This window comes from Cricetulus griseus (genome assembly GCF_003668045.3).
Source record: "Cricetulus griseus strain 17A/GY chromosome 1 unlocalized genomic scaffold, alternate assembly CriGri-PICRH-1.0 chr1_0, whole genome shotgun sequence".
NCBI lineage: Eukaryota > Metazoa > Chordata > Mammalia > Rodentia > Cricetidae > Cricetulus > Cricetulus griseus.
In genome coordinates this window covers 252,381,886-252,400,768 of record NW_023276806.1, presented here as the reverse complement: position 1 = coordinate 252,400,768, position 18,883 = coordinate 252,381,886, and the positions used below count along the sequence as shown (strand labels likewise).

Genomic DNA, 18,883 nt, shown 5'->3' with positions numbered 1-18,883 from the left:
AGACTTCCTTTAATGTCCTTAAAATTCAAAACAAAGCTATCACCTCTCAGGTACTGTCAGCATGACCAGAAACTTGAAATATATTGGATATTTGTCCCACAAGGCCCCACTCCCTCTAAAGAAAAGCAACCTGTCCATGTACTCCCTTCTACAGATGAAGACATGGTGGTCAAAGTAGACAACAATATGCTCAGGCCAAGGGCTCCTGACAGTCTTTTGAAATGAAAGCCTTGGCCTTCACCAGTGTCTAATGTTTTCCCACCAGTGTTTTCCCTCCATTTTTAGCAGACAGCATTTTGACAAGGGTGTCTATACACAGAAGACAAATGTACAGTACTCCCAGTTGTAAGGCCTATCCAAATATGTAAGGTCAGGGTTAGGGTGTTGTGCACTGCCCAAGCAAAGTCAGTTAGCTCTGGTACCTGATATAAGTCTGAGGTTGGCTAACTGCACACAGTTCACTTTTTTCTCCACCTTATTTTTTTATATAAATTTATTTACACTAGAAACAATCTTATTTTACATATCAATCCTAGTTCCCCCTCCCCCCCATCCTCCCATGGCCTCCACTGACTCCCCATCCCATCCCCCACCCACTCCCCAGAGAGAGTGAGTCCTTCCATGTGGGATCATCAAAATCTGTCAAGTCATTTGGGGCAGGGCCTAGGCCCTCCCCTGTGTATCTAGACTAAGAGAGTATCCCACCATGGGAAACGGGCCCCCAAAGTCCATTTGTGCACTAGGGATATATCCTGCACTGCCAGCAGCCCCATAGACTGCCCAGTACTCCAACTGACATCCACGTTCAGGGGCCTGGTTTGGTTCTATGTTGGTTCCCCAGTTGTCAGACTGGGATCCATGAATCTCCACTTTCTCAGGTCAGCTGTTTTTGTGGGTTTTCCCAGTGTGGTTTTGACCCCTTTGCTCATCACTCCTCCCTCTCTGAAACTGGATTCCAGGAGTTTGGCTCAGTGCTTAGCTGTGGATCTCTGCCTCTGCTTCCATCAGCTACTGGATGAAGGCTCTAGGATGGCATTTAGGGTAGTCATCATTCTCATCATAGGGGAAGGGCTTTTAAGGTAGCCTCTCCTCTATTGCTTAGGGTCCTAGTTGGTGTCATCTTTGTGGATCTCTGTACAATGCCTAGTGCCAGATTCTCATTAAGCCCATAATGGCTCCCTCTATTGATGCGTCTCTTTTCGTGCTCTCCTCTATTCCATTCCCCACTCAATTTCCTGATCCCTGGTGTTCTCCTCCAGACTCCTCTTTCTTCTACCTTCCTCTCTCTTCCCTCATGCTCCCAATTTGTTCAGGGCTCTTCTTGTCTTTTCCACTTCACTGGGGGACCGTGTATGTCCAAATTAACTTTTAAAGATTTTATTTTTAAATTATGTGTGTGTCTATAGAATACATATGAATGCAGTTACCTACAAAGTCCAGAAGAGGGCAGTGGATTTCTTAGAGGTGGCACTACAGGCAGATATTAACCATTTATGTACAGGAGGCAACTGAATTCCCATCATCTGCAAGGGCAGTGGGTACTCTGAGCAATTGTTTCTCTACCTTCTTAGCTCATTAGCCATTAAGAGAATAAAATGAGATGCTACAGTATAGACAAAGTTTTTTTTTTATCACTGTGGTTAACAGCTGCCAAGAGATATACTCAGAATAAGAGTAGCATAGTTCTTCTATTTATTAACAGTGTATAAGGCAGAGCAAACAATCTCAGTTTGAAGAGAAAATACGAGTCCATAAACAAAGAAACCTGAAGGCTTTCTCACAATTTATTATACTTCAATGAGAGTAACACCATGTACTATTCACTAGCACTCAACGTCTAGCATCTCCAAGTCTGCATGCCATCCATCTAAAGAAAGCCTAAACATTATTGGTGCAAACTGAGATTGATAAGGGAAGCAATAAGCCTCATTCACAGATTTGCCTCACTGACCCCTACCCCATAGGACTGGGGACTGAACCCAGGTACTTGTGCTTGTCTAAATGACAAATGTCACCCTTAGTTTCTGACATCTGAATGTTCTCAGTTGGTGGCTGTTTGGGGAGGTTTGGGATGCAGCCTTGCTGGAGGAGGAACGTCATTGGGAGCAAGGTTTGGGAGCTTAAAGAATTGTACCATTTCATCTACACTCATGCTTTCTGTTTTCTTCTTGTGATCCCTTTGCTCTTTCTGCTGCCAGGCCTGCCTGCTGCCACACTTCCTTGCTGTGACAGTAATGGACTCTTACCCCTCTGTAACCATGAGCCCAAAATACACTCTTTCTTCTATTGCCTTAGTCCTGGTGTTTTATCAAGGCAACAGAAAAGTAATCATAAAGCATCGTTTGCATCAGACAAGAGCTCTACTGTCAAGTTTTGATAATTTCATATACAAGTACTATATCATTTTCCTTAATGTTCCTCCTGGGTTCCCCCAACTCCCTCTTTTCCAAATTCATGACCCTTTCTTTAATTACTATTGTCACACACACACACACACACACACACACACACACACACACACACACACACACACACCACCACCACCAACAACAACCTGCCAAGTCCATTTAACATTGCTCAGATATCTAGTGTTTAGGGCTGACCACTTGAAACACTTTTTTTTTTATTTCAGTGTGAATATTGGTTCTTCACACTACCTTAGTCAAGAATAAGGACTGTCAGTGGAAATAGATGGTATATGGATTACATTTAAGAAGTGCTAACAGGAAAGGGCTTAGCCCCCATGCCTGATGACTTGATAGTGAGCCCTGGGACCAACATGGTTGAAAGAAAGAACTAAGTCCCATAAATTGTATTGTAGACCTCCAGGTGTATGGCATGGCACAAACATGTTAAGTAGATAAACATAGATACACAGATACACAGATACACAGACACAGACACACACACACACACACACACACACACACACACACACACGTCATACACATAAAATATTTATAAGAAGTGCTAACAGTATCCTTTTCTTGTAGTTAGAATTGTGTACTCATTCATTCATTCAACAAACATTAACTCCTGTTATGTTTCAAATACTGAATTCATTCCTAAGAACAGTCTCAAATTTCTCTTCACTGCAAGTGAAGAATAGTGACTGCAACAAAGAACCGGGCTGGTAATGGTGTAAGGGTTGGGATAACTCCTTAAATGGAAACCTGAGATGGGCAAGGGCTCCTACCAACAATACCAAGAGGCAAACAGAGGTATCAGTGGACCACTAGGTGTTGAGGTGACATTAGGTGAAAGGAGAAAAGTACATGAAAGTTTTACTGTACATAGTGGACATCGAGATGTACTCCAGGAAGGGGGTGAAAGGATAACTGAACTGTGGTACATAAGTCATGTACATGTTAGGGAAGTGCAAAGTGGAGGAACTTAAATGCATATATTGCTAAATTAAGCCATTTCTGGAAAGTTCCACATTGTATTGTAAGTATATGATATTCCAGAAAAACAATGGAGACAATACAAAGATCAATAGTTTCTAAGAGCTTTCAAGAGAGAGGGATGAATAGGCAGAGCACACAGGAAATTTATAGTAGTAAAAATCCATATGGTTTCCTAATGGTGGAAACCTATACAGTGGCTAGACTATAAATGGATTGCCTCCGGCAATGGTCCATATAAAAAGGCTTGATTTCAGGTAGACTCCCATGAGTTCAAGAGCAGCCTAGGCTCCAGTATGAGACCTGATCTCAGAAAATTAAAACAACACAAAATATCTAAAGTCAAATAGAGCTTGAGGCAAATGAGAGATATTTTTACACTGTAAGTTAGAAAGAATGGCATATGTACACCAGTGTCTGGTAAATAGTAGTAACTTGGCAAATATATGTTGAAATACTGGTTATTTGAATACAAGCTTGATCAAAAATCACTTTCCTGGTTATTTTCTTTGTTTGAGGTTTTTTTGTTTTTTTTTGTTTTTTTTAATCCCAAGTGCTGGGATTAAAGACATGCGCCACCACCACCTGGTGTTGTTTGAGGTCTTTGTGTCTTACTCTGTAACTATTTTTTCTCTATCTTCTTTCCCTCTGGTGAGGCACCCATGAAGAACCAAAGAAAAATCTTGTCTTCCTCACCTTAATTTTCTAAGTGACTTCTTTCTCTTCACTAACTTGGCTACAGTAGCTAGATCTCCAAGTGCTCTGCACTCTCTTGTGTGGCCATAGCCTCCTTGCCTTTACCTTTTCCTGCTCTGCTTCCAATCTCTTGGTCTTATAAGTTCTTTGCATTCATTCATTCTCTGGCTGTACTTCCCACTTTATACATCCAAAACTAGACTCTTAAAATGCACTCCCTGTCCTCCATCTTCACAGTTATCCCAATTCATTGACGGTGGGCCTAATAAGAGTCTCTAAACCATCTACCTCCTTTTATTCTTCTGGGACTACTGAGCCCCGCTGATGAGCTTTGCTGCTGTCACACAGCCCAACTTCCCGAGTCTTCCTATTGAGGGCCCTCATTTACTCAGCTACTGTCTTCAATAAACATCGATTTGAAGACTTACTATGCATTAGGCCCTGTTCTAGATGCTGTATTTAAAACTGAAATCAAGACAGATAAAAACCCTGCCTCTCATTGAGGAATTGAATATATTGGGTACTTAAACAACAGAAGGAAACAAATGTACAAGGTAATTTTGCTTTTCATAGACACAGACATGGAACAAAAGAAAAAAACTAGCACTGATTCCTGAAGGAGAAACTCATGCTGATTGAAAAATCACCATCAGTGCTCCTGTATCTTTCTCTCCTATTCTTTTGTTCTTGAAAGATAGCTGGATATATGCCATATCTATGTTTTTATTAGGTCATCTTTTTAGCTAAAAAAATAATGTAATAATAACAACAACAACAATAATAATACCTCTATTCTAATCACAATAGCAAGGAAATGGAATCAGCCTAATGTCCATGAACAGAAAATGTGGTACATACACAGAGGAGTTTTTATTGAGTTACAAAGAGAATTTGAGTTATGATATTTTCAGTAAACTGGATGGAACTGGAGAGTATTATATTAAATTAGGAAACCCAGGCTCAAAAAGTCAAACACCATATGTTCTTTCTCATATATAGATCCTATCTGTGGACTTCTATACATGTGAATTTATATAGGAATGAGTGTGCTTAGAACCTTAAAACCAGCAATAGTTTTTTGAGGCTGTAATATTCGACCTTCCTCTTCTAGTCCCAATCCTGCAGATCAAAACTAGGATCTCATGCGTACAAGTTGAATGCACAAAGATGTCTATTTATGCTTTCTTTCTGTCTGGAATGCCTCTCTTTCACACCATCCCTCAAGTTCAGTACCTTGCAAGCTTCTTTAGAACAAGGGCCCCTTAAACCCTGAACATTTCCTGCCTCTACCTTCAGGAGGTAGCATTTGCTGTTGTTGACTTAACACTGCACTGAATAAACAATGCCATTGCTTTGGCACTTTATCACACGTGCCCATGTTTTACACAATCATCAATAAAGAGTGGAAATGTATAAGGGCTTCAGCTACCAAATATTTGCCATGTTTTATGAAAATAAGAATAGATCTTAGCATAAGAGACATGATTACATTAAAACATGTGGGTGATACGACAAAATTATGAAAAGTAATTGTAAAATTTCAGAAAATCAGAATGTGTTCTGATTTCAATAGTTATCTGATATGGAAAGTTTTGTGAAAATATTATCCCAAAGAATTTTTCTTTCACCTAAGGGAGTTTTTTTCATTCTTTTTTTTTTTTCAGAGTACATACAACTTTAAAAGAGAGGTAAGTTTTTCATGTTCAAAAATTCAGTATCTATTATATCTACTCAAACATTCTGGTTACTGTCCAGATATCTCATCTGATGCTTTCCATATTCCATATTCTTTTATCATTAGTTCTGGATCCACTAGAAAGAACTTTTTTACTTTGTCTCTCAAGAAGCCCAAGCTATTTGACCTTCCAGGCATAAAAAACCTCTACAGTTTTTGGAGAAAATGTGGTTACTTATTCCAAGTAATCTTGAAAAAATGAAAACAGTATAATAAAAATTTTTAAAAGAATATTAGTATTTGTATGGCAAAACGAGAGCATCTGCCATGGCTGGCACTCTGAGAACAAAGACACCCATCTAGGAATGCAACAGTCATTCTGTAGGCCACTCCTACACTTACAATAGTTTTCTATTGCCTAATTCAATCCCAATACTTAGTGCAATCTTCCCTAATTATATTTTGTAACAATTATATATTACAAATCTTGCTTTGGGAACTGAGATTACTTCTCTGAGAAGAAAAATTATTTACAGTATTATGAAATCTAAAACACACTCTGATGCATCCTACAAGCTGAGGCCCTGGCTTTCTGGCCATGGTAAAACACCCTAAGGTGGTTCTGAGGGGGCACCAACACATCTATCACTGAGTACTATATCAAGGAATAAAATTTGTTAAAATATAACTAGCCGAAGTCAAATACTCCAGATTTATTTTCCCGTTGGCAATATATTGGTATTATAATAGCAGCTTCAATCTCCCAATAAATATACTTGAATACTAGCTACACGTCAGAAGGTGGAGCTCTAAACATATCTGAAATGCTGGTTCCAATGTAGTCCACAAATGTGTATACCGAGGGGGTTGAACAAGCATGAATTGTTTGGAAAAACCTTCTAAAGAATATACTATCTCTTTGAGGATGACATCACCCACATCTCCTAATACAAGGTTCACTAGCATAAAAGGCATACAGTAATTTCCTGGTAACATGTCAAAATATTTCCTGTTATTAAAAACTTAGATGTTTGTGAATCCAACAATAAATATAAAGTACATTTAAAAGCAAAACATTTTTGAAAAATCAGGGCGACCTGGTCGAATATGGGTAGGTCACAGGTACTTACAAGCATCTCGGATATAGAGTAACATTGCTATGAAGATGTAGTCAACTAAGCTCAGGCTGAGGCCATCTGCAAACAAGGCATCCCAGACCACCAGCAGATCCTGCAGCGGGAACTCCCTCCCAAACAGCAGCCGCACCCATCTCCTGTACAGAGACCAAAGAATGAGAAAATGAGCTTCCCAGGGGATAAAAATGAAAATTAAAAGAGCTGCAATTTATTAATTGAGCACAGTCAGAAAATACTATATACTGAAAATATAGTGTAATTTAAAAATTTAAGAATGTATTATATAGCAAAAGAAAAGACTGTAAAATATAAGTTTTAAGTTTTTCAAGTTTTATCCTAGACCACAGTGTTACACATTATTCTTCCATGTGTAAAACACAAGAATGACACCTGGAAAGGAGAGAGAATTTTCTTACGAAATAGATACCACAAATCTTTACTAAGAAAAGACAGTACTATGTAGTCAGTGCAGCAGTTGGGATATATTTACAGTTATTCATTGTTAGTCACTGAAAATACCATTTCATAACATTTCACTTTCTCTATGAGTTTTGTTAACTTATTAGCTTTTCACAAATGTTTTCTCTAATAAATCACCACAGTCAAACTTAGAAATTTATATTATCACAATTATTTTACAATATTCATTTAAAACTTAAGGTTAGGGAAAAATCATTACCCTTGAATGTTTGTGAGGGTGGCAAGTACACAGTTATTGAAAATAAAAAAATTAATAATTCTTTTTTTGACTAGAAATGGTTATCACTAATCAGTGAAGTTGTTTTTCATGGACTGTTTTTCATGTTGCTTTCTTGCCCAGGTATGTGAATAGAGCACAGAAGTCACTAAGAGCCACGAGCACTAACTGTATAGCATATATGACTGGATAGCATAAACAGTGAGGCTTAATACTCTAGACTTCCAGAATACCTATTTGGGCAATTTATATCTAATGTTCACAAGAAAATTAGTATTTTGTTGGATACATTTTGATTCATTGATTTCTAATTTATGCAATAGGGGTACAATTCTTTACACAGTCTTTCCCAAGCACTCCAGCAAGAATTCTATGTAATTCTGTTATATTGCAGAGAATCCAGAAACATTAATTTCCTGTACTAGCAAATAATGCAAAAAATTCTTTAAAAATTAATCACACACACAATTAGCAAAGTTCTTAATTTTTGGCAAAATTTGAAATAAAATCCAACCATCTGGAGGTTAAAGTGAGGTAAAACAAAACCCTCCAAGCAGAAACAAACACTTGGCTCCAGGAGTATTGTAGTAAGGCAGAACCACAGCTGCGTCAAAACAGTCTGTAACCAAGTTTGTATATATCACCACAGTTATTAGAAACCATGTGATCAAACATATTCATATTATCAAACTAATCAAGAGTAGTTTTTCTAGAATGTATTTTATACTACAGCCATTAGTCTTTTTTTCATTTAAAAATAAATGCCTAGGTAAATATTTTTAAATGTTATAATAATTTTTACATTTAATCTATCTTTCAAATCTTAGTGTATTGCTAAAATAGAGTGGTTAACACAAAATGCATGTACTTTTCACTTTTGTAGCTAAAGAAAAAATTACTATGCACTTCTAATTCTTACAAATCATTGAGTCTAATATGTACTAAATTAATGGCCATTCTTCTAAATTAGGAAGAATTAACTGGTCTTAGAAGAGTATTGGGGAAAGCGAAAGTGCAGAGAAGTTTAAATGGATACATAAATATCTACACTTAAATGACTAAAACATTCAGAATGTGTTTACTTACAAATATTTAACTAACACAACTGAAAAAAAAATTCTGTCAATGAATAAAACGAATGAATGATAGTCCAGGACATGGGGGAAAAAATACCAAACTGTCTTTCTTAGCATTCTTCACAGCTCAAATGTTGTGTAAATTTCATGACATTATTTCCAACAAAAGAGTAGGGGTTTTGTTTGTTCGTTTGTTTGTTTTTGAAGAGACAATTTATCTCTACAACAAAATGCTAGTTACTGCTCAAACTTCTCTTGCAACATTCCTGTTGGGTGAGGGTTATATTAGCTTGGCTTCAAAACGAGTTCACAGGCACTTGCATGAGCTGTGTCTGCTGCAGCACTGCAGAAGGGACAAGTGCCAATCCTCATCCTTCATTGTGAAGAGGACAGTGCTCAGTCTCCAAGTATTCTCACGTGTGTCGTCTTCACAATTATGTAGAACACACATATTCAGCACTTTATGTTCAATGCGAAGTCTGTAATGGGATTTTACAAACTTCCACATTGCTTCACTCGAATTTTATCTTGCCAAAGTCTCTGTTCCTTAATTGCAGAACGAGGAGCAAATACACACACAGGGCAGGAGAGGCTTTGATAGAGGGGAGGAGTGGGAAAGAGAGGGGTGAGACCTCAATGCTCTCTCTCTGTGATGTGTACTGGGGTCTTGTGAAGCCACCTACCATGCTACTGAAGAGCAGAGGTCTAGCATAATCGGAAACACAAGAATTGATCTTAGTAATAGTAGCACAAACACAGTTCAGGAAGTGGAGGAAAATTTAGAAATATGTAAGGAATGACAGGTTACTGCTAGATAGGTAGTATATTACTTTTTATTAATTTGCTAATTCATGTATTTCTCACTGTGTGCATGATGGGTGTGTGCATGCCATAATGCCCATGGTGAAATCAGAGTGCAGCTTTCAGAGTTTAGCTCCCCCTTTCCTGTGGACCTGGGCATAGAAACCAGTTCCTCAGGGTTGTGCTACAAGTACTTTTGTGTGTTGCACCATTTATTTGGCTCAGAGATGTTAATTTATATGAGACCTAATAATTTATGTGTGTAATAACACTGAAGTATAATCCCTATTTTCTGTTTTATAATATGGGGAAATTAATGACAAATTCCTAACTTTTAAGACTAAAGGATATGATTAAAAGCAAGGGTAAGAAATTAACAAGGAATTTATTAACAATCACTTTACTCCAAGTAGATTTAGTTTACATATATACTCAAAACGAAAAACTTCATGTACTATTTCGGTGTCTTTTTTTTTTTTTTCACTGATTTAAAAGCAAAGGAAAAATTCAGTGCTTTATGGAATGAATTACTAATAGACATTGTTTCAGTAAGCTTTTATATTCTCAGAAAGGAAGATCTACTTAAAAAAAACAAGGCCTTATAAAAAAAGTTATGTCTACAATTAACATGCTTTTATTGCAGTTAAAAATATTTAGTGAGTGCTAAGTTACACTTAAGGGTAGCATTAAACCTTTCTTCCCCTTAAAGACACTTCAGTTTAATTGCTTGATACCATTAACTTTGCTTTTCAGATGCTGTACCTGAAGACAGCAATGCTCACACACTTCATGGCTTGTGATGACACAGGGGTTCAAACATTACTAGATCTATGTAGCAATTATAGCTACACAAACAGAATGACTATCCAAAGTACTAAAGTTAGCAATAAACTACTCAGAGACAGGGCAGTCTTCAGTGTCTCTCAACTATCAGTTCTGTGTAATGAAACTGCTTCTCCGGGAGGATCATTAACCACTGATGGTGTTATTGCTTAGGGAATGGTGCATGGAAACACCAGGAGGAAATTGATGCATGGGGATGACCAGCTTGTAGTTTAACCAAGCCAATACAGGTATGGAGAATATATATGCATATATACACACATATATACCCATACATCTTCTTTTCTATTTTCTCTTCATGACCACTTTGTATGGGATATGGCTATCACAATCACACAAGAACAAGCTAGGAAAATGTATTCAATTTAATTTAACAAAGATCAGAAAAGAACCTAGTTAAGCATGGTGGTTCGTTCCTTTAATCTCAGCACGTGGGAAGCAGAGGCAGGCAGATCTCTGAGGTTGAACACCTATCTGACTGAGTTGAGGCACTTTTTTATGTGGGGTTTTCTGCAGTTTTTTTTTTAAATGAATAAACTGTATTTACATCAATCCTGTGAGAGTGGTCTCAAAAGTTGCAGCTATTATAGATAGGGTCACAAGACACTGTCAGCTTTAATTATTACATTTTTTTTAAAAAATTAAAGTTACAAGGAATGTATGACAAAATAACTTCCAATTTCATAGTTATTATTTTTCTAAAATTTCAGTAGAATACACTATTGGAAGATAGCTAACCTACTTGGTAAGGCATTTTAAAAACCTAGTCATTTATAGATAGACTGGTACACAGATAATCAGACAGAGAGTATAAACAGAGTTTTGCTACATGGAAGAATAACCATAGGGCATACAATTAAAGTGGTATATCTTTAGTGCAACCCCTACACCAAGGCTCAGAGAACAGAACAGAAGAGGGGACTGCCTAATGGCAATATCAGCTGACATGTCAATGTGAATAAGAAAAATTTTACAAGTCCTTACTTAGATGAATAGCTATAGGCAATAAATGGCTGCTAAGAGAGATACAGTCAGTTGAGAGGGAAGTACAGAGGGCACAAGAAGAGTTGGAAGGAGTAGAAAAAGAGACAGGTGTTGGGGAATATTATTTTAAGGTGTGTGACTTTTGTTTATGCTGCATTTGTTTAGCTATGTGAAGCTGTGATTCTTTGCCTGTCTAAAACACCTGTTGGTCTAATAAAGAGCTGAACAGCCAATAGTGAGACAGGAGCAAGGATAGGTGGGGTTGGGAGGCAGACAATATAAATAGGAGAAGGAAGACCGAGAAGAAGAAAGAGAGCAACACAAGAACAAGGGCAGGAGAACATCAGCCAGCCATGGAGTAAGAGTGAAAGTAAGACTTACAGAAGAGAAAGATAAAAGCCCAGAGGAAAAGGTATATGGGTTAATTTAAGATAAGAAAAGCTAGCTAGAAACAAGAAAGTTAAGCCAGGCATTCATAAGTAATAAGGCCCTGTGGGTAATTTACTTGGGAGCTGGGTGGCAGACTCCCTTGAAAAGACAAAAGAGTAAAAAACAGCACACAATTACAGATGGGGAATATGTAAGTATAGTAATCATGTATAAAATTCACGAAAATTTCAACCTTAAAAAAATTCAAATTTGTTTCCTATTTCTTGTGATCCACAGGTTGTACTGCGGTCAAGTTTGGCTTTCTAGGAACACATATGAATCCTAAGTTAAACAAACATAAGCATATATACTTGAACCATTAAAAGTGTATTTTTTACTTTTGGGAAACCGCATTGTTCTACTAGGAGGGCAGTGTGTAGCCCTTTACATTAAAGAAGACTTCTTATTGCAGAAGTAAGTCCCTAATAATTATCATTCATTTCTCTTTGGAAGTGTTTGAAGGTTTTTCATCAGAATAAATGTGATAAGCTCCTTGAAAACAAAAACAGTCTTGAGTGGAAATTTCAGCCTTGTGCATCAATCTTTTTCATAGATAAAGGAAACCCATGGACTGTTGGGCATAAGATGACCACAGGACAACGAAGGCTGTATGGTCTGTGAACATTCTCAATTCCTTGCTCTCTCTACTCTTTAGAACAAGGGTTCTCAACCTTTTTAATTCTGTAACCCTTTTATATACTTCCTCATGTTGTGGTGACCCCAACAATAAGTTTATTTTCATGGCTACTTCATAATTATAATTTTGCTGCTGTTATGCAGATGGTCTTAGGCTACCCCTAAAAGGCTTGTTAAAATGACCCCCCCACACACACACAGTCACAACCCACAGTTTGAGAACCACTGTTTTAGCAGTACTGCCTGCTATTACAAGGATGGTATTTGAAAGATGGAGTAATTTAAGAACTTGTAACTTACCAGCAAGTTCAAGAACAATGGATGGTGGTAGAAAACTTGTATACCTGTTGGAACAGGACTCCCTGTCTAAGAACCATCTTGCCCACTCAAGTGGGGTAGAGCTGAACTCCTAACCCTGACTGAAGCTCACATATGAGCTTCTGTGATTTCCTGGAACAAATTATTTAAAAGCTACTATCATAGTTGAATGACACAAAGAATTCAAGTGTAGTCAGTGATCATACTGGAAAAATTAATTTCAGGCTTTGTAAACACTAATTTTTAAATTGTTTTCCAATTCCCACTTCCAGAGTTTGTAAATGCTTTGTTGTTATTTTACCTTCAGAAAAAGGAATTATCAAATCAATTTTCTAAAACAACATCAAAAGAATTGTTAAAAATAATAGTGCTCATCTTCCTTAATCTGGAACTCATTTTAAAAAAGAATAAACTAGTTTGACTTTAGTACCAGTGGGATCTTAACCACACTGTATAACATGCTGAACTTCCTTTATATCTCTTTCAAAACACTGGTATGCATTATTGGAAGAACTGACATTGGGTATAACACCAAGCTGAGAAATACCAGAATCTATTTAGTGACGTAGATAATTTCACAGCCAAGTTTCTATAAGTATTTAATCCCAACTCCAACAAAGATGAAGTAAATAGCAAAAGCAAGGTGGGACAGACTTCATAGGTTGGTCTTATGTTATCAGGAGAGTCTGACAGAGCCATTCATTACTAAGGGAATGGAGTCTAACTGCAGTCTATAGCTCTGAGTACTCTCTAGTTACTTTTCACAGATGCTTTCTTCTGTCTTTTCCTTCCCATCCAGGCCTGATGGATGGAGGCTCCACAACTGACATATGTCACTGTTTCCCATTTAGGCACTGGCAAATGAACATTAACTACTGATATGCAGCTAAGTTTGTTTTGGTGGCGCTTTTATTTCTCTAATAGATTTTAAGCTCCTTGAAGATATTTGTGAGGGCCAAAGATAGGGTGTTAGCATCCTTAATAAGTTAGTATGCATTTTCTCTGAGGTCAGCTCTTTTTGGCCAGGGATCCTGAAGGTAATGAACTTCCATCTAATTTATGCACAGGCACTCTAGATGCTCATTGAATTTTCCCCTAAGTACCTCCCATGTCTCTGTGTGCTGGTTCACATACTAAGTACTAAATCTCCAAGGCCCGTAACTATCCTGGACCTTCCCTGGCATTTCTGGACCACTGTTTTCTCTCAGAGCTCAGGTGTTCCTCAGCTTTACTCTGTACTCAAAGTGCAATCCTGGGCTGTGCCACTACTCGGGAGCCTGCAGACTCCCAATACTGTCTAACTAGACAAGGAATCATTTTAACAAGACATGTGGGTGAGCATTTACATTAAGGTTTGAGAGAGGTTGGAACAGATAAGATACCCTTATTCAAATGTATATTTGCTGTCATCTACTCCTAAACTGATACACTACTTTGCAAGGAGGGGTGGCTTTTCCAGTTACAACAGTAGTCTTTAACTTTAGCATGCACTGGCTTTTCCTTGAAAGCCTGCAGAATCCCTGAAAGGGCCAATCCCCAGATTATTCTGATATATAAGATTTAGGTGTAGACTTACTTTTAGGTGCCAGGTTATACTACTGATAATACTTGAGTGGGGACCACAGAAAAAGTTCTAAATTTTCAAGAACATCTTAAATTCCAGTGTCTCTCAAAAATTATTTAAAGGAGTATATCTTGGAATTAGCTTCCTCAGTATGTCTAGTCATTGGCTCAATGACCACCACATATTTAATATCTGGGATAAAAATCATGCCCAGTCAAATTTCCTTTAGCATCATGTTAACTTCTAAACATTTGGTACATATTAAATAAATAAATAAATAAATAAATAAATAAATAAATAGAGGGAGAAGGGCGGGAAAATGAGAGGGAGGAGAAAAGGAGAGGGGAGGGAAGGGGAGGAGAAAGAAAAAGAGAGACAGGGAGTGTGTGTGTGTGTGTGTGTGTGTGAGAGAGAGAGAGAGAGAGAGAGAGAGAGCTAGAGAGAGAGTGCCAGCATGCCCCTTTCATCCCAGAGCAGACAATGGGTCATTTTAATTTCTATTAACCTCCCAGCATATGACTTAGGTTAACATTTGTAAATGAATGCTTTTTAAATATTAATTTACTATGAAGGATCTATTACATGTCTGTCTATCTATGATACATTAATGCTCAATGGTAGAAGGCATACTTAGCATGCATTATTTTCAATCACAAGTAACAGGCACATATACACACTCTGCCTCCCTCTCATACAGTGTGAGTATGTGTGTGTGTGTTGTGTATGGAAACTCATACATTTGAAGAGCTGTTTCTTTGTTATACTAGAGATGGAACCCAGGAGACTGTGCGTGGTAGTCAAGAGCTCTATCACTGAACTACAGTCCATCTCTTGAGGGCCTTTGAATTTAGGCCTGTTTTAATATCTTTCTGAGCCTCAAGACTTGCACTAATGAGGTCCAAGAATTAGGACACGGCATGGCACAGGCGCTTTACTGGCTACAAAAGAGGCAGAACCTGTGGAGGAAGTGATTCGTGCATGCAAGGAACAGAAAATATTGTTAGCACTAGGACCAAAATGGAAATTTCCAACTGTGCAAGTGCTACCTCTCAGATTCTGGCTAAAATGGTAACTGGTTTATACATATCAACTCATGTGTTACCAGTAAATCATTCATATCAAAGTATCCTAGTTTGCTTTCTACTGCTGTAATAACCATTATGACCTTGCTTTTTCATAAGACCCAGGACCAAATCAACACAGGTGGCACTGCTCACAGTGGGCTGGGCCCTCACATATTAATTAGTAATTAAGAAAATGTCCCCAAAGACTTGCTTACAGGCAATCTGATGTGGGCATTTTCTTAATTCAGATTTCCTCTTCCCAGAGGACTCTAGCTTGTGTTAGGGGATAAAATCCACAACAAAAATGAACTATCAACAGAGGCTCTATATGACAAACTTGCTCAGGTGAACGACTATCTCTTAAAGATGTTGTTTCTGGATAAACATAGTGCTCCATGCTAAGAGATTTCTCTCCAGGGGGTTACTTCCAGCACTATGTTGTATCTGAGAGGTAGCACAGAATCTGAGAAGTAGCACAGAAGATAAACATCACAATAAGAGATTTTCCCTGGACTCTTCTGAAATCTAATACACAGTGAAAATACATGAAGACCACCAACTGAGAATAAGCAAGGACTACAGAATAAGCAACTGCTACAGAAAGTCAACTGCTATCACATTTGACAGAAAATGAAAAGCAGTAAAGAAAATTTTAGAATGAGGGAAAAGAGTGGCCTCCCTGTCTACCTGATGAGAAATTATGGCATATGGGCACATGTAAGTGACCTGTAGGTTGGTCCTTTATTGGAAACAGCACAGGGTGTGGGGCAGACAAGTCTACAGACACTGAGATGCCTGAGGTGGTGGCTGGTGATCTCAGATGGCCAAAGTCCTTCTATCATACATATTCGGAACATGGTCCCTTTGTACATTCAGCCTTTCAACATGTCAGGCTTCTCAGCCCATTCCTGTGCTCAGCATGGAATTAGCTAGTTTCACAAGATGTGTGTTTTCCTCAGGGGGAAAAAAAAAAAAAGATCATGCAAACTACACAGCACTATGACTTAAATTCAAGTCTGCTATTAATACCAAGTTCTGGACTCATCTGAGAATTCAATGAAATTTATATTCTCCTCTGAAAAAGCACACATACCCATACTCATATCTAGTCACATGCCAAAAACCAAGGGTGTAGGGAACCCAGGACATTAAGATAAGGCAGTGTGCACTTTGTTTGTTTAGTTTTGGTTTTTCTGAAAGTGGGTTTCTCTGACTGGCCTGGAACTTACTCTGCAGACCAGGCTGGCCTTGAACTCAGACATCTGCCTGCCTCTGCCTCCTGAGTGCTGGGATTAAAAGTATGTGGTACCACTGTCCAGCACTAAACACCATTCTTATTTTAGATGTTTGTATTATTGTGGAATGTTATATTCTACTGAAAGGAATGTGTATTCTCCCTGAATTTAAAAAGAGCAACACATATTCAGTGGTAATAGGTTTTAGGGCTAAGTCCTTGCTTCCCAGGGGATGATCATTATGGCACTGGGAGCTGAACAGTCTGTAAATCCACACCATTCTGGAGAACACCCACAGTTTAACCATACTAACTCCTGGGGTGGGGAGCTGAAAAAGCTGGAGCAGAATGAGGTGACTGCCTCCCCCAGCTTATCCTAACCCTGACATGACCAAAAGGAAGACTGAAAAAGAATTAAGAATCCACATCTGAGAATTTTTGAGTTTTAACTGTAGTTTAGCATGTACTAAGCTAGGTCATATACTGTATGTTATGATGGCAGCTCTTAATCTGAGACTTATCCAAAGGAAAATCTTAACTCAATAATAATTATATCAATCTGGGCTCCTCAAATAACTCTGTGTTGTTGGCTTTTTAAATTTTTTTGGTGCACCTTCCCCACTAAATCTCTCAAAAAATCTGAGCAAGATGACAACATTAGCAAAATATAAGAGAGTACAAACAACTTAAAACATTGCTAAATACATTTCAAAGCTTTTGGGTTATCTTCTACCGAGATTATAGATGTTCTAGCTCTTACCATTAAACAAGGGCTTGGGCTGTAGTGGTAGAATTGCTTGCCTAGCATTTGCAAGGTTGTAAGTTCAAGCCTTAGCACCCCAAATGAAATAAAAAAAAAAAAATTGGAACGGATCTATCAGATGAAGCTCCTTTGACTAAAGCACAAGGAGTGAGAAGCAGAGGAAACAGATGAAACCTGAATGATCCATTATATTCACTATGTTGGTTATAAATGTAATGTGTAAATATGTCCTCTAACCCAAATCAAATGATTTCCTCTAGGAGGGAAGAGAAGACTTGAGAAGCTAAGGAAATGCATAGGTTTAGGGTTGAGCGACGCCCAGTGGATGAGGAGAAGGCTCTCTTGGAAATGGCTGCGAAGCTGTGCAGGACTTCCTGGGAGATGGCTTTCCTGAGTTATCATCACCCATGCTGGGGTGGGATGTTCAGTCAATCACCTGTGTTCCTGTCACTAAGTCCTACCCTACACTTCTGTAAGAAATGACACAAACTCACTGGCTCAGTAGGATAGGCTTTGGGGGATCTTTCCTGTGTTCTGCCAGCCCTGTTCTCCCCATATCAGACTTGTTAACATCTTCCCTAGAAAGTCACACAATGGGTTCACTGAAAACCCACAAGATCAACTTAAATCAGCACAAGCTACCTTCCAGTGTGAGTGGAAATGCAAAAGTTAAAAGTGAAGTTGGCTATTCCACTTTATCTAAGCTGATAGCTACATATATGTATGCATATGTTTTTAAAAGGGCAAAATATACATTAACCAAAGAAAATGTTTTATTATTCATGGAAGATTACAACTTTTATAATAATCACATACAGTTTCTGATGACATGGCAAATACCCTGAATTTATGTGTGAGTGTGCATGCGTGCACATGCATGTGTGAGCATCAGAAGTCAGCCTTAGGTGTTATTTCTTAGGAAGCATCTACCTTATGTTTTGAAACAGTGTATCATTTGCCCAACCGGCCAAGTAGGCCAGTCTGACAGAGCAGTGAGTTTCAGGGATCTGCCTCTCTCTGCCAGGACAGTGTTGGTATTACAAACTGGTACCTCATGCCCCGACCCCTCTCTCTCTCTGTGTGTGAACAACAACCATAACAACAGCTACTTGCAAACAAAGGAGTTACTGGGAAAGTCATTCTCAGGTGGCAGAGCCCTGCTACTGTGCAGGTCTTCACACACCCAGCGGCAGGTGTGTGCTAGGCTTGGCTGGCCTGGCTCTACTGCCCCACCTCAACATGGCCTGTTGGGTCTTGGGAACACTTGTCCTGGGAGGCTCTCCTGCTTCGGGAGAGCAGGCCACAGAGCCTCAGGAATTCTTCAGGCCATGTGTATCCGGGTGGCTTTTGTGTTTCTTGGTATTCTTTATGATCTTGGCTTTTGGCAACTTCCTTACTGTCCCCTTTTTGTTCACGGTCTTGCACTTTGTGGGATGACAATGTGTTCAAAATGGTGTTAATTACCAATCTTTTATTTGTATCAGAAAGAAGATACTTTATGCAGCCCACTGGTCCCACTGTCTCTGCTCTGGTTTTCCCATGCTTTGCCTCTTTCAGCAAACC

At 38.5% G+C, this 18,883-nt stretch overlaps 1 protein-coding gene across 1 annotated transcript in view; it reads right to left on the bottom strand.

Annotated features, from left to right (window-relative positions):
* Nucleotides 1-18,883, bottom strand: part of Tbc1d5 (TBC1 domain family member 5) — a 433,073-nt gene that overhangs the window by 103,478 nt on the left and 310,712 nt on the right. The window contains 1 exon segment of the mRNA XM_027394567.2: nucleotides 6,906-7,048. Coding sequence (XP_027250368.1) covers nucleotides 6,906-7,048 — 143 coding nt within the window.